General features: G+C 46.7%; 1 protein-coding gene across 1 annotated transcript in view; it reads right to left on the reverse strand.

Annotated features, from left to right (window-relative positions):
- Window positions 1-13,851, reverse strand: part of arhgef17 (Rho guanine nucleotide exchange factor (GEF) 17) — a 94,760-nt gene extending 80,909 nt beyond the window's left edge. Inside the window, exon 1 of the mRNA XM_030066279.1 lies at window positions 8,470-13,851. Within this exon, the coding sequence (XP_029922139.1) occupies window positions 8,470-13,851 (5,382 nt within the window). The remainder of the gene's footprint in view (window positions 1-8,469) is intronic.
- Window positions 13,852-15,133: the final 1,282 nt, after the last annotated feature.

The following is a 15,133-nucleotide window of genomic DNA, read 5'->3' on the forward strand; positions in this document are numbered from 1 at the left end:
TTGTTAAACTGTGAACATAAAAGGCTTTTCAAAATCCTGAACCTTCCCTTTCATCAACATGATCAATCCTGATCAGAAAGGAATAATATGTGATATTGTGAAAATTCATTAAATCCCATGATCGTGAACCTCAACACTTTTTTCACCTAAAATACATGGAATCAACAGAAAATGTGTATTTTATTAGCATTTCAGGGCAGCAGTCAAACTTGAAGTCTAACCAAAAAAGATTTGCATTACAATAATAGAGATTTTTGGCTTGTTGTGTGACAAAAAGAGAGATATTAGTCATACTTAATGCTTAATTAACAGACTTGGTAGGATACAGTTTTGTCGTTGATGTCTGGAAGTTACACCAGGGACATGTTAATCCTTAATACCGTGAGACATACAGTAAATGACGGGTTGTACATATGTAAGCACTTCTTAAACTGAGCAAGGCAGGAAGCAGGATGACACGCCAGATGGATGGCTGGACAGAAAAAGAGCAGATGAGAGCATCCAAGCCAGAGCTTCCTGGACGGGGAGCCGGTGACCCCCACACACACTTACCCATCCAAATTACTTCAAACTACAGCATCCCCAAAAATAGCTCCTCCCATATCGAACCAAATAGGTCCATCCTTAAATTACCTCCCCTAACTCACTCACAGTGGAACACAAAACATTTTTGTTGTGCCTGTCCCAAGAGCAATACACCAGCCTGTGTGTGTGTCAGTGTGTGTGTGAGAGAGAGGCAAGACATTAGCTATGTTTACATGGAGCCTAATATTCCAATAATAATCAATTTAAAGCCCAAAAAGAAAAATGCTCCTTATAAACACCTCAATTGGATTAAACACGGGCAAACGGATTACATTTTCAATTGCCTGCAGAGGAGTGGTTTACGCCTTTTCATGAAGCAATCAGAAGATAATTTCTACCATGCAGATGATTTAATCTGATTACTTTCTGGCGGCGTTCTTTCTGCACCTGCCCTCCGTCTTGACGTAAGTTCATCCACTGATTTCTGGTCTGGTGAGCAGGCAGCACAGACCTGTAATAATGAGCTTTCCTCCATCAGGCCACAGGAGATCTCGTCACTCCGTCAGTCTGATGTGGCATTGACCGACTGGAGAAGCTTCTTGGATGAGAAGCGAAACACCAGCTGCCCTCGATTCAACTCTCCCTGAACACCAGCTTGTTGTGAAAGTAGCGTCCAAGCGTATAGCGATAGCTATATCTGTAATGAAGACAAATACTCCAGGACAGGTGTGTACTTGTCTGTGCGGCTCTCTGGACTTACATTTATTCACAGAATCTGACAAATAACAACAAGAGGAAAAAAACAGGAAAAACAAGAGTGCCACACATCCCTAAATGAGGTCTACAATTAACAGTGACTAAACCATCGCAGCATACGTTTGCATCATATGTGTTGTTGTGGTTAAGGGTCAAAGTTCAACTCTTTGTTATTTAGGGTCCTCAAATTAATCACATGCATTATCATGGTAACTTTAACAGCCCCAGCTATTAACAAGCTGCAAGTTGCTTGATAAAAAGCAACACGAGAATAGCAACGACTGCGCTGAACAGATGAATATCCTTCCTCAGGGAGCTGATCAAACATGTGCAAGGGATATGTATTGCTGAACGTTGGGGTCTAAAAGGTAGCCGTAGAAGAAGAGTTAACAATGTATTAATCACTCACACTCACTGGCACATGGCTGTTCCGATTACACGCGTCAGTGCATGTAAACACCAAACCATATTAGATCACATGTCAACAGCTGATCCGAAATCTTAAATCAGAATGATTCCAATCAGAATAAAATAATGTGCATGTCACAGCAGCGATTGAGTGCGTGAGTGCATGTGTGTGTGCATGCACTGAGGACAGGATGGCCGGAGGTAGAGGACATTCTCTCCCCATAATGCTCTGCTCTCCCGGGACCTTAACCACACAGGAACAGAAACCATAGCAAACATTAAAGAGCAAGTTCAGTTTTTATTTGGGCAGAACTGAGTTCAACACAACTTACATTCAGTCAAAGCAACAAGCGAAAGTTATCAGAATTTCCTATCATTAGCCAAATAAATAATGTGCCGACAGAAACTGGTCACTATAAATCTACTTCAGATTCACTACCATTCCTGTGATGATGCTTTCTGAAAATAGCTTGGTGTTGGGTTTCAGTTCATTTTTTGAAGGTGTAGGAATCAACACAAATCACACCTCAGTGATTTGACTTGTATAATAATTCCAAGTAAATGTGAACAAAACTTCAGCGTTCAATACTTTTTCCACCAACGCCAAAAAAAAAAAAAAAAAAACTTCTTTCATCAGCCCAGGCTCTTGATCTCTTGTTTGAGCCAAGCGCTTCCCTTTTATCTGCTGAGTCATGGAAAAATACAACCAGAGCAAGCCACATCTCTGCCCTTTCATCTGCCTGTTTTTTTTCTCTTTCCCCTTCATATCACTCATCATCCCTCACTTTTTGGCTGTTGACCTTTACATCTTAAAAAGACCCCGTAGCGCGCACGCTCTTTCCTGTGTGTGTGTCTCTCTGTGTGTGTGCGCATGTGCCCTTTAACTGGGACTGTGTGTCTGCATCTAAAGGGAAAGGTCGCTAAACAATCACATCTTTCCTTTTCATCCAGAATTTTCTAAAAGGTGCATGCTTGGGACTCTCAAAAAACAGTCACCCGGATGAACGTGGTTTTGCAGGACATGGTGGTGCTCGCTTCCACGCTTTTCCAGCATAACGTTATGGTGGTCAATTTGAGAATTTATCAACAGTCAGGTAAACGTCACTTGAAAATCTGCAGGGAAGTCTAGTCACAGTTGCAGCTGTGTGAAGTGTAAATGTAACTTTGTAAATCGATGATCACAAAATATAAAAAAATCATCTCTGTTTGAAGTTGCAATGAGTGTCAGGTCTGTGTAGGTTTAATCTTGGAGTTAAGGCAAAGATTAGATTAATGATCAACTTTTAGGTCATGGTCTTGCTAATTTATGCAAAACGTGATGAAACAGCCCCATGTGAGCCGATGAGAACACACACCAGGCACACAGTGACGCAGTAAAACACCGCACCCGGGTGAAATACCAGTGAAATACCAAGTTTTTAGGGAGTCCTGTACATGTTCATCTCTGCAAACCAAGGGCATATCAACAGGAGCTGGTTTGTCCACAATAAACTGTTTAAAACAACAAAACAAAAGCTACCAAACTCCCTAATCATTTTGGTTGAAACATGAGATTTTGCAAAGACATGAGAAAATGAATTTGCCACACAGCACGCTGCAGAGAAAAAGCATATAGAGAAAACTGAAGACAGTGTGCGGCTTTTATGTCTTCTCTCACGCTTTCGCAAAAAATTTTTTATCTTCAAACGCCAGCACCAGGAGGAGATAACAGGATGTGCCTTTTGATTTTCCCAGTTGAAACACAAGCCACCATGCCCAGGCCAACAAATGCCCAAAATCATACGCGTTTGGCTTGATCTTTTGAAGCGAAACCTGTTCTACCCTGAAGATAAGCCAACAGCAAAAAAGCTCACGGGCCCAAGTCGCGTGGTTTGAATGCATCCATAGACAGATTTACCTGTGGTGCTTTTCCCACAGCATAAATACATTTGGGGGAGACGGGTTGGGGTGCAACAGGAGAGAGCCCCAAAAAAAGGAGGTGGTGGCAGAGTGAAAGGCTTAGATTCCATGTGGGTGGTCTGATAAAATGGAGTCTGTTATAAATCTGAGGCTATAAACTCTGTGCTTTTAGGCCTAATCCATGAGGAGCTGAGCACACACCAACCTCTCTCTCTCTCTCTCTCTCTCTATCTTTCCCTCTCTTATCATCACTGTTCCATGTCTCTTTATTAAATCTGTACTGAGCTGAAAGACAGTCTTCCCCCTGTCTGGCCCATCAATAGGATGCGGGGTAATATACGTCCACGGAGTTGAACCAGAATGAAACCATCAGTTCACGACATGTAAAAATCTTGAGAGAAAGTAGTAACTGTGAGTTATGAGCTATTTTGAGTGAATCTAATGAGACCAGAGCAGGAGGGTGGGGGCAGACATTCCATCCTTTATCCATGACAGGTATATGCATAAACATAAAAAAACGCACACACATTACTACACACACATGCAGACACACACATATGAATCTGTGCAGTCTCTTTTTGGGAGCTGAGACCGTTATGCAAGAGGGGAAGAGAAGACAGGCCACATTCCTGCTGCCTGCTAAAGTGAAAACCACTCCAACAGTAGGGGCGGCACACACGCACTGACACGCACAAACACAAACAAACAAACACACACACACTTCAGGGGGATTCATGATCCAGAGAGCGGTTTGTCTGAGGAAAAATAATACTTGCCACTTATTCATGGGTGGTTTGCGATACTGTTCCCACAGTGCACTGCTGTTGTAACCTCCTCGACTTCTTTCTGCAAACAACTGTTGTCCTCAGTGATTGGTCAGTTCACGCTCACTGTGCCATTCATATTTAACTGAGCCTTTCCATTCAGCTGTTGTGAAGGAGGGGCCATTTTGTTCTTGGGGTTTATTTATTTTTCAGTGACAGGACAGGCTGAGGTTGCCCAGTTTACACATGCTGTAGGCTGTTTACAAAGCAATGAAAAGGAAAGTAGAATCTGGACACTGTAAATGCTAATTAACTGTAACAACCACTGTTTACAGTTTTTATTATCCCCGAGGGGCGATTTATCTTGCAGCGTTTGTCGTAAGTGAAAAATTATGGCATAAACATAGCATAACATTAATAGAAATTTGTTCTTATTGGCAGCATAACACAGTATGCAGACCGTCTGCAGACTCTAATTTCTTTTTCATGGTTATACTTTTTGGCCCTGCACCTGTGAAGTTTATTTGTGGATGTGCGCACACTCAGCCTCTCTTCTACTCGCAAGCCCATCCCATGAAGACAAATCACAGCTGAACAGATCCACTTTTCTTATTCCTCCAAACGTCCTGATGTTCAAGTACGTTTCCTCATTCCCTAAACACAATTACCTCACTCAGTTACCACTTTTTTCTTCAACCCTCTTCCAGTTTTGTTTCAATCCCTTTCATTTTTGAGGCCATCATCTCCTCTCTTCCCTCTCTCACTCTCTCTCTCTCTCTCTCTCTCTCTCTCTACCTGATATCTGGCCCGGTTTGCCTTACTCCAAGCCTGACGTTATGACCTCACTTCACTGCTATGTTCCAGAGACAGACAGAGAATAAAAGAATGAGATAACATGAGCAGGAATGCGGGAGAATTAGTATAAAATAGAAAAAATGAAGATGGGGCAACAACATGAGGTGGAAATTAAATATGGTGACATATTTCAAGCTGCAGACCGCAACTGGCAAACAACATCAAACAAACAACATCTGGCAGGGATGAGAAAAACAGGGATGGGGGTAGAAAATACAAGTAGTTGTGAAACAATGGACAAATGGGACATGAAAACTGATTAGATGTCGGTGTGAGACAGCCGGTGCTGGTCTCCGGGAGAACTGAGGCTCGCTGCGGTCTCCAGAAAAGGAAAAATCTCCCTCTCTCGCTCTCTCTCACCCTCTGCCTTTCTTCTTTTCTCATTTCCTTCCACAGAACTTGTCTACACTCCATTTCGGCTTGGCACAACTTTTGTTACATTTAATCCAAGCACCATGCACACACACACACACACACACACACACACACACACACACACACACACACACACACAATGCACCGGAACTGCAGGGCAATGCTTGAGCCCAGTGTTCTAAACACAGTGTGCTGGCACTACGTTGGGCTCTAAAACTTGGAACAAGGCATTGATATCTTCCAGACTAACACACACACACACACACACTCACTCAGAGAAGGAACAAACCAGTTTATAAAACACACATGCGGGCGGGCAGACACACACACGCATGCACACACACGCCAGCCTGTGGCACTGGATATTATCAGACACTTCAGTAACCACAACAACTTCCCCTTTCCCTAAGCCCATTTCCTGCCTGATGAGATCACTCTACAGCCACTGCTACTGTCACTACGGCAACAAGGAAAGGACGGGGGAGATAGGGGATTAACATAATCAACAACTAATTAAGACCAGAGCGATACAGAGGAGTTTAGCTTGGTATCGTCCTGCTGTGTTTGCTGTAAATATCATTAATGGGCAGCAGCGTGGCCTCATGACTCCACGTCTGTCAACTCAAGGATCCGGGTTCAAGGCCCAGTGACGGCAAACATCCTGCTGAAGTGCTGGGGAGCAACAATACCCGCTTCTGGATATTGCTCAGCAGCTAACCCTGACCTCTGACCCCGGTGTGGAGGAGCAGAAGCAAAAAGACAATTCTCCCAGAGGGAACAATAAAAGTATCCAATTCAAACTGCAGTGACAAAACTGCCTTAAGAGACACATCTGGGGGGAAAACATTTGAAACCAGCTCACTAAAGAGAGAAAAGTTCATTCACTGAAAAAAAAAGAAAATCAGCAAAGCTCAAACATTCTTCTTTAACTTTCACAGCGTGTTCAAATAAGCCACTTCTGCCACAGCAATGCAATCCCTGCCACTGGACAAACAATTCACACAATATCACAAAATGTATTTCTAGGAAAAGTCATATCAATGAAGATGAAATTCCAGACTTGTCAAACATGTAATCTGTTAGATACAAGGGTTTGGACCACAGTCTCTGCATGCTGAGCATTTATCCTTTGTCTGAAGCTATCCTTTTAGGGGGCTGACCTAGTTTTCTTAACAAATAAAAACAGCACGATGCAAATCACTGAAACATACACTGTGCTATTTGAATATAAACACAAAAATGTGTACAGTCCAGGCCTGAAACAGCACCAGCAACCAGAAATAATGCATTTTGCTTAAATACCGAGTACTGCTGAGAATGTCAAATGGTCACTGGAAAAAACAGTCATGACATCTAGTGAAATCAAAGCACCGGGTTGCATGTCTGAAACATTCATCCCTGAGCGCTTTGGGGTTGGTAATCCATGTGTTTGCTTTTTCAATTTCCCCAAGCAGACTCAGAGTCACATCCATGACTGTTGTAATTTTGACTTCAGGCAAAGATCGAGAGGAGAGGCAATGAGTTTGTGTGAGTCTGTATGTGTATTTGCTAGAGGGCAAAGTGTGTTATAAGCAAGACCAGGTGTGTATGGCAAGGGAAATGACATGACACAGACAGCAACATGGACCACATGCACAGACACACACATTTGATCCACTGCTGTCAATGCTCCAGAATTACACAAGCAATAAGTTAAAGCTCACATGGCGTGACCAGTGTTTGACTTCAACACACTCGCACAGTATATGTGTGCTTAGCTTAGTATTGCAGTGATGAGATTAACTTAGTCCCTCTCTCTCTCTCTCTCTCTCTCACACACACACACACACACACACACCCACGCACACCCACCCACCCACCCACACACACACACACACACAGTGGGACAGTCCCGTGGATAAATTAGGTAAAGCAGCCAAGTGGCTTGTCTAGTATCAGTGGGCCTACTCCCAAATTTTAAAATGCTTTATTCTAGTCAACCACTGCAGTTAGTACATACAGAATTAAAACAGAACAATATCTCCCAATGTTTGACCACTGCTGAATACAAACAGCATACATGACACACACACACACACACACACACACACACACACACATATAACATACATACATGTGCACACACAGATGTTAGGGTGAACTGCTCAATATAGCTCCGTATGACTTTGATTCTGGCACTGGGACAATTAATATTACATGAAACCTTTAAATGAAAACAGACACACACACACACAGCAGGCCCTATTCCACTCCTTAATGCCCAGGTCTGAGATTTGTTTAATACAACTACTAACATCTTCTGATGTTTGTTTAACACTCCTCAGCCTCTAATGGCCTCTGTATTGTATTTCTGCTCACACATGCCCTGTGAAACTAACCATACAAGCCCTGACTAATGGTGCTTTATTAAAAAAAAAAAAAAACATGGTGCAGCATGATGCATGATTTGTAAACCTGCTGCTTTAAGACTAGCAGTGTTTCCTCAAACTTCCAGCTGTCATCCAGTATTAAAGTCATCTCCTTTAAAACAGCCAACTTCACCATGGTGTCACATCTGAAAAAGGCCAGTTAATTACAAATCCTTTTCTCCGCCTTTGTTTTTCTCACTCAAAGCCAAACCAACAAATGTACATTAATCTTATCTTTACAGAAGACAGTTCCTTGAATGTTCCAGCCACCAATGAAAGCAGAAAGTGGTTTGTGTGACCTCTGCCAAAAATTCATTTTGACAGCAATGTAACAAATTCCACAATTTGTTTTTTGCTAAGCTCACAACCATTTAGCACTAAAACTGGCTAAAAATGGTGCAGAACTCAAAACATGCACAAGATCTTAAAACCACACGATACACACAGCATACACACAGAGAGAAGGTTTGTGTACTCACCACTCTGGGCTTGGTCCTTTGTGGGGCAGGGATGGATGGAGAATCTTCACCCTTCTTTGTTGGTCCAACTTCCATAATTCCAGTGGTGCGGGTTTCAGCGGGCCCCTCCGGTGCCAAGACTGACCCCTCTGCTCCATCCCCGGGCCCTGGCAGAGGCCCCGGGCCCTCGGTTTCTCTGTCAGGAGTACTCAGAGCTAGGATATACCTTTTGGTCACATCCTCCAGAGAGGGGGCCTCATCTCCTGGAGGCTTAAACTGATTTGAGGGCTCGGGGGTGGGCCGCATGGCGAGGCAACCCTCCTTGAGCGGCTGTAGCTGGTGAGGTGGGGATATAGGAATGAAGGTGGCTGGTTCGCTAGCGTGGCGGATGTGTTTGGGTCTGGTTTTGGGTTTGGATGAATGGTGGGGTGGAGGAAGAGGGGGGGTGAGGTTGGTTTCACTGCTGAGATCTTCCTGCTCCTCGAAACCCAGCTCTTGGGGTTCAAAGGGGTCCTCATGGGGGGAAACCTGGGGGCCCAGCCTGTTGGGATGCTTCCTGGAGGTCCGACGGCCCATTCTGGGAGACAGAACCTCAGCTAGTTTGAGGTCAAAGTTAAACCTCTTTCCCCCCTCTTCTCTCTCTTCTCCCCCTGGATCTGTTAGAGCATCGTCTTCATCACTGCGGTTACTGGGTAGGGTACTGGGAAGGGAGCAAGGCTTCTTGACTGTTTTGTTTCTGTTTCCATGGTGATAGTGATGCAGCTGTGTCGGCAAAGGGTGTTTAGGCTCTCCCTCTGGCTCCCATAGTTCCTCTCTCTGCTCACTAAGGATTGGCTCACTGCTGGAGGGTAGTATCTGGCCAGGTTGATCCAGCTCACTGATTGGTTCAGTGTTGGACTGACCTTTGAATTGAGGGTCATTCTGAGAAAGTAAAGGGGCATCGCTACGGCGACTGGGGTCACTAAATGATTTCTTCTTAGGAGCTTTTCCATTGCCGTGGTCATCTGTCATCAGTCTGTCCATTGCCCCTGGCTCAGCCACTATGCTCCTGATCACACCACTGTAGTCACGAATACTGTCATCACGGAGACCGCCATCGCTGCACACTGACAAATCGCTGGCCACACTACCCTTGCATTCTGAGAGGGCAGCCACCGAGGAGGGCTCTGGTGGGACTCCTCCCCCTTTGACAGACAGAGATCCTAAAAGGTTACTGTCCACAGAGGAGAAACTGTTAGTCCCTTCTTCAGCCACTGAGCAGCGCCGCTGAGGCATGGGGTCGCTGAGTGAGCGGTAAACTGTGGATTCTCCATTACCAGTGGCTGCGGTCATTGACTCTGCGTTGCTGCCGTTACTCGAGTCAGAGGCAGTGTTGTTATTACCAGACGGGGAGAACTTGCGCCGTCGGCGGAGAGCACTGGGGGTGGCAGGGGCCTCCAGACCTCCTCCTCCTCCTCCTGTTGTGGTTGCTGAGCCCTGGGGTGCAGTGTTGTTGGTGCTGATTTCCTCACTGGTAGTGTTACCATTGTTGATACTAGCAGTGCTGCTTGATTCCATAATAATGCTTTCACTCTCAGCCCTACGGGCTGGGAGAGGAGAAGGAGGGGGCACACTGACTTGATTTGTGCGGCTCACGCTGTTCTCTGTCTTCTGTCCTCTTTCCTCTTTAAATCCTTCCACCTCATGGAGAGCCGATTGCTTCCATACAGTGACAGGCTGCCCTAGCACATCCCTAGCAATTAGTGACCCCAAATTAACTCCTGCTGACCCCACAAAAGACCTCTCGGAAGAGTTACTGGGACCTGTCTCTGGCTCTGTCACGATCCCTTCATCTGTTAAACTGGACTCGTGGCCTGACAGTTCATCCACAGAGCGGTCATAGAACATGCTTTCCTCAGAGTCACCCTTAAGTAAGGCTTTCTCTCTTTCTCTGTTCTCTCTCATTCCCTTCTCTCTGTATTCTGTAGCCCGGCCGTCGAGCTTCTCCAACTGCACGCCTTCTCTGTCTGTTTCGCTCCTCTCCCTCTCCCTGCTCTCTCTCTCTCGCTCATGTTTATCTATCTCCCTCATGTTCTCAAACTCTGCCTCTCTGTCTCTCCCTGCTTCATCCTTTGTGTTAACTCCCTCTCTTTCCCTCCCGTCCCTTGTTTTTCTAACTCGGAAGTACTCTTCCACTGTGCCATCCTCGCTTCCCCTTACGTCAACATCAACAACATCATCGTCTTCTTCCCTAGCACTCATCTGACAGATATCTCGGATGACCTGTCTAGCTTCCTGCACATACCTGTCCTGCAATGGAGTCGGCATCACCTCCTCCTCGTCAGCATATCCGTAATCCCTTGCTGTTCTTCCTCTCCCAACCCTAAAGTCGCCCCCATCACTCTCCACTTCCCTGTCTGACACCCTCCCTCCATCCCTCCCATCATCCAAGTCAAGCTGTTGTTCAGAGGAGCTCCTCTTGGTGGCGCCACTTGTCAAGTAACATCTCACCGCCTTGGTGGGCTGGTCTGAGTAAGTGAAGGATTTGGCACGGCGGAGGGTGGCGGTCAAGTCTTTTAGTGATGGGCGACGACCAGAAGGAAGAAGGGTCCCACAGTGACTCCGTGAGCCCACCTTGTACATCGATGACCCCTCCACAGCCCCGGACCTATCCCCAGTACCCGTTTTCCGTACCCTGAGCTCTGATAGGTCGGTTTTCAGGAAACTGAGGAGCGTCATTGTTTCAGAGGCGATATCTGGGTTGGACATCGATATTCGGTTCTTATCTTTATCATCTATACCACTCCCACCCAGTGTCCTTCTAAACACCTTGGCCTCACCTACCCCGACCCCTGCAGACCCACCCCCTTCTCTAGGAAGTACAGCGGGAAATGGGGTGACTGTAGGCACAATCTTTGGGTGAACCCTTACAGGGGCACGGGAAAAGTTATCCCCATGCCCAAAGCTAGGGGAGCGGTACATGGTAAAGTTCCCATGGTAAGTTTTACTCAGCACTGATGAGGATGCTGCACTGGGGTTCACAGTTCTGTGGGCGCTTCCTCCAACTCCTCCTGTGTTAGACATCACATTTGCAGTTCGGTGTGCATAGCAAGCCTGGTCCTCCTCCTTCAGTGTCTCTGTGCTGGAGTATCGGCTGCTGCCTCGTGACTCGCCAGGACTGGAAACAAATGGGGGAATGTTGACCTTTGACACTCGTGACACACCAGGAAGTGATGTGGGAGTCACTGGTGAGGTGATGCGCTCCCATTGCTGCGCCCTGGTTCTGGAATTATCAGTGGTGGGTTCTCTCGCCATGCGGTTACGGATTGCCGTCCCCAGAAATTCCCCCCCTGTGTTTTGCTGGTGGTGCCGCTCCACGTGCTCCATGGTCAAGACCGTGTCACTGTCACTATCTTCTGATTCGCCATAATGATCATCATAAATGTCACGGCCTGTTGCTAGGGCAACTCCACTGACCTTCTTCTTCTTCCTCAGTGAGCGCCGACGCACTGTGTCTCGACTAGGGGGTCCTAGAGAACCAGGACTGTCCTCCTCACTGCCTGAGGACCTACCGATGCCCTTACTGCCCCACCAGCCATTCTTGTTGCGAGAGAAATAGCCTCCTCCTCGTTCTGGGAGACCCCTCTCTCCTCTGAAGGAGGTGGAGGGGGCAGGGGCAGAGAGAGCACTCCAACCCGCACCTCCTCCTCCACCTCCTCTCCTTCTCCTGATGTGCTCCTCCTCTTCGTCTCCGGAGCTAAACCTCCAGCGGCCACTGAGAGGAGAAGCAACTCTGACCGAGGCTCTTGGCTCAGGGGAGGGAGCTACAGTAGAGGAGGAGGCGATGCCTTTATCTGGAGCTGGAGCAGAGGAGGGGGAGGAGGAGGGGGCTGGCGCTCTGGAGGAGCTATGTGAGGAATGTAAACTATCCCTGGGCTGCCCGACCCCCTGTCTATCCCTTCTCTCCCTCTCTGTTGGCTGCTGAAGAGAGGAGCAGAAGGAGCTGGCTAGGCCCACCGAACAACTCCAAGGGGCAGGAGGAGGGGGCTGAAGGTCAGGGTCGGGGTCAGATGTCAACCCGGTGGTCCTGAGGGTCTCACGGGTAGCCTCTCCTCCAGTCCTGGGACTCTGAGCTCTGTATGAAGATGGGTTAATTTTGTGATAGCGACTACTAGCACTGTAACTGCTACTGCCACTGCTGTTGCTTTGAAAATTAGCGCTGCTAGACACAATATTATTATTATTATTATTATTACTTGGTGTCTCTATGTCTGCTCCTTCATCATTTGAGTATTGCTGGTGGTCAGCTTTGGAATACAAGTCCATGCCGTGTTGAAACCTGCTTTCTCTTTCCTCTGCAGTGCTGCTGCTTGCTCGACTTTGGGTTCCAACTCTGTGCTGCCGCCTCTCAGACAAGGACAGGCTGCTGGCTTCATTAGCAGAGCTGCTCGGTGACAGCTTGTCACTTCTGTCCGACAGAGAGCCAGTCTCCTTGGGGCTAAGCTGGTCTAGATGGCCTCTGGAGGCTGTTTTTAAATTCTCATAAGTGTCACAGGTTGTCTTGTGCTGCTGCGGATCTTTGCTTTGTCTCTCACTAAAAAGCTGTCTGATTTTGGTGACACTGGGCCAGTTGTCAGAGTGAAGGGGAATAAAGTCACCATAGTGTGTGGAGAAATAACTTCTGTGAGATTTGCAGGCTGGTGGAGCCCCTCCACTAGTAGAAACATCGTCCTCCTCATTTGTGGTCAAAGTCTTTCTGGGATCAGGGCATGCATTGATCTGTGAATAATCTCTCTTACCAGAGTTACTGCTGCCGTCGGCTGACAACCGTGAACAAATCCATTTTTCACTTTTCTTCTCTGAGTCCGACTCCGAGACAGAGTCGGTGCCAGAGTGAAACTTTTGCCGCTGAACTCTAGTCTCTGTGGGACACTTTGCTGTCTCAGTAATCTGGTAATATCCACTCGCGCTGTCTTCGTGAAACGATTGACGAGTGAGCGAGCCGTCCCTCCTGGTGCTTTTTGCCCGGGGCAGAGTGGTGCTCCTCTGGGCTGCCTCCGTGCCGTTTCCCGGGGAGGCTCCGTGCGCCCTGGCGGAGCCGCTGCTGCTGAACTTCTCAGTGAGCTGGCGGATGGATGGAGAAATAGAGGAGAGAGGAGTGGGGGAGCCTCTCCTTGGATCTGCGGTTAGGAGGCCGGCGGTGGTGGCAGAGATTTTGGAAACTTTCCTTGACACACTGACATTACGCGTCGCCAAGGGCTGTTCTGCCCTTGTAGACTGCGGGGGAAGGGCGACGCCAGCAGCCTCCAGGTCCTCTGATTTGTGTTGCTGGTCTTCACTCCTGTTGGCGCTCCAGGACTCCAACTTTTTGAAAGAGACGCTGCGATACACAGCCGCATTCTTCTCTTTCCGTCTTTCTGCCATTGCTCATGTCTGTCTTTGTTATGAGTTTCAAAACCCCTCTTATTTTATTAATACTACAGAGTAAATTAACTTTTCTGAATTGCGGTCCATTCCCCCTGCAGCCTAACACCACAAAACCCACCCAAAACAATACTCTCTTTAAATCTCAATGGCTGGCACAGTTTATTGCGGCACTGAACGAGGTTTGGCAAGAGATTAGAGTGTGTAAAGAGTAGCCAGGTGTGCTCTCCTCTGCAATCAAAACTTACATGTTGTCGATTCCCGAACCGCAGCCGTGCAGGGAGGGAAGGCGCTACAAGTTTTTGGCCAAAACTTTCCCAGATCCAACCTGTTCAGAAATATCTTCCATTGTTGTTCCCCTCATATTTCTACACGGCCGCTCATCGCCGGGTCAGCACGCCTGCCTGGGCCCGACGCATCATTCCCTGTTAATTCCCAAGCAGTTTCTGAATTCCTTATTTTGGCATGATTTCGTTTTCCGTGACTTATGTTGTTTTTTTTGCATGTTAATGCTTGAGATAGGCAGAGGAGGTGGGCGGGACTAGGGGTATAGGGGCTGTCATAGCCCCCTCGGGGATTGAGAGGAAAAGCTTTTTTTTTTTTTTTTTTTGATGTGAGAAGGCAGATACTGTGGACAAACCAGATATAATTATAGCCCCGTCCCTTACGACAACAGATACAAGTTTTAGGTGGAAACTATTCAAATTTTACAGCACAACAATATCACTGTAGCAATATTAAAGATATACTACAGTGATACACTGGATATATAATTAGATATAAAGCCTATATATAATACCAGTGAGTACAATAATGTCCCTGTAAACTCACAAATGATATTTAAGTCAAGCTCTACAAAGGCCTTGCAGAGAATACAAGGGATTGTTACATCTTGACTTTACTTACAGTAAAACAAGAATGATAACTGCATATTCTGTAGTACTTTCAAAGTGTTATAATGGTGTCTATAAATTAAAATGCAGTACAAAAACACACTCATGCGGGCACAATAACCCCTGGGTGGCTCTTCCCATGAGGCTGTCTGGTTAGCTGGCTCCTTGCTCCTGCAGGAGAAAGTCTGTCACTTTCTCTTGGAGATGCAGCAGCGCAGCGCACAACAGAGAAGTTTGCCTCCTTCTAATCTGAGCCTTTTTCCTGACAGTGTCTGAATGTCTGACAGAGAGTGTTTGAGGCAAACTTTCCCGTGTACTGAGAGGCGCTGTCTGCAGCGCCCTCCAAAGGCTGAGCTGTCACAGTGCATGTAGACTGTTTGGGTTTCGGC

The sequence above is a fragment of the Myripristis murdjan genome, chromosome 13 (assembly GCF_902150065.1).
Source record: "Myripristis murdjan chromosome 13, fMyrMur1.1, whole genome shotgun sequence".
Classification (NCBI taxonomy): domain Eukaryota; kingdom Metazoa; phylum Chordata; class Actinopteri; order Holocentriformes; family Holocentridae; genus Myripristis; species Myripristis murdjan.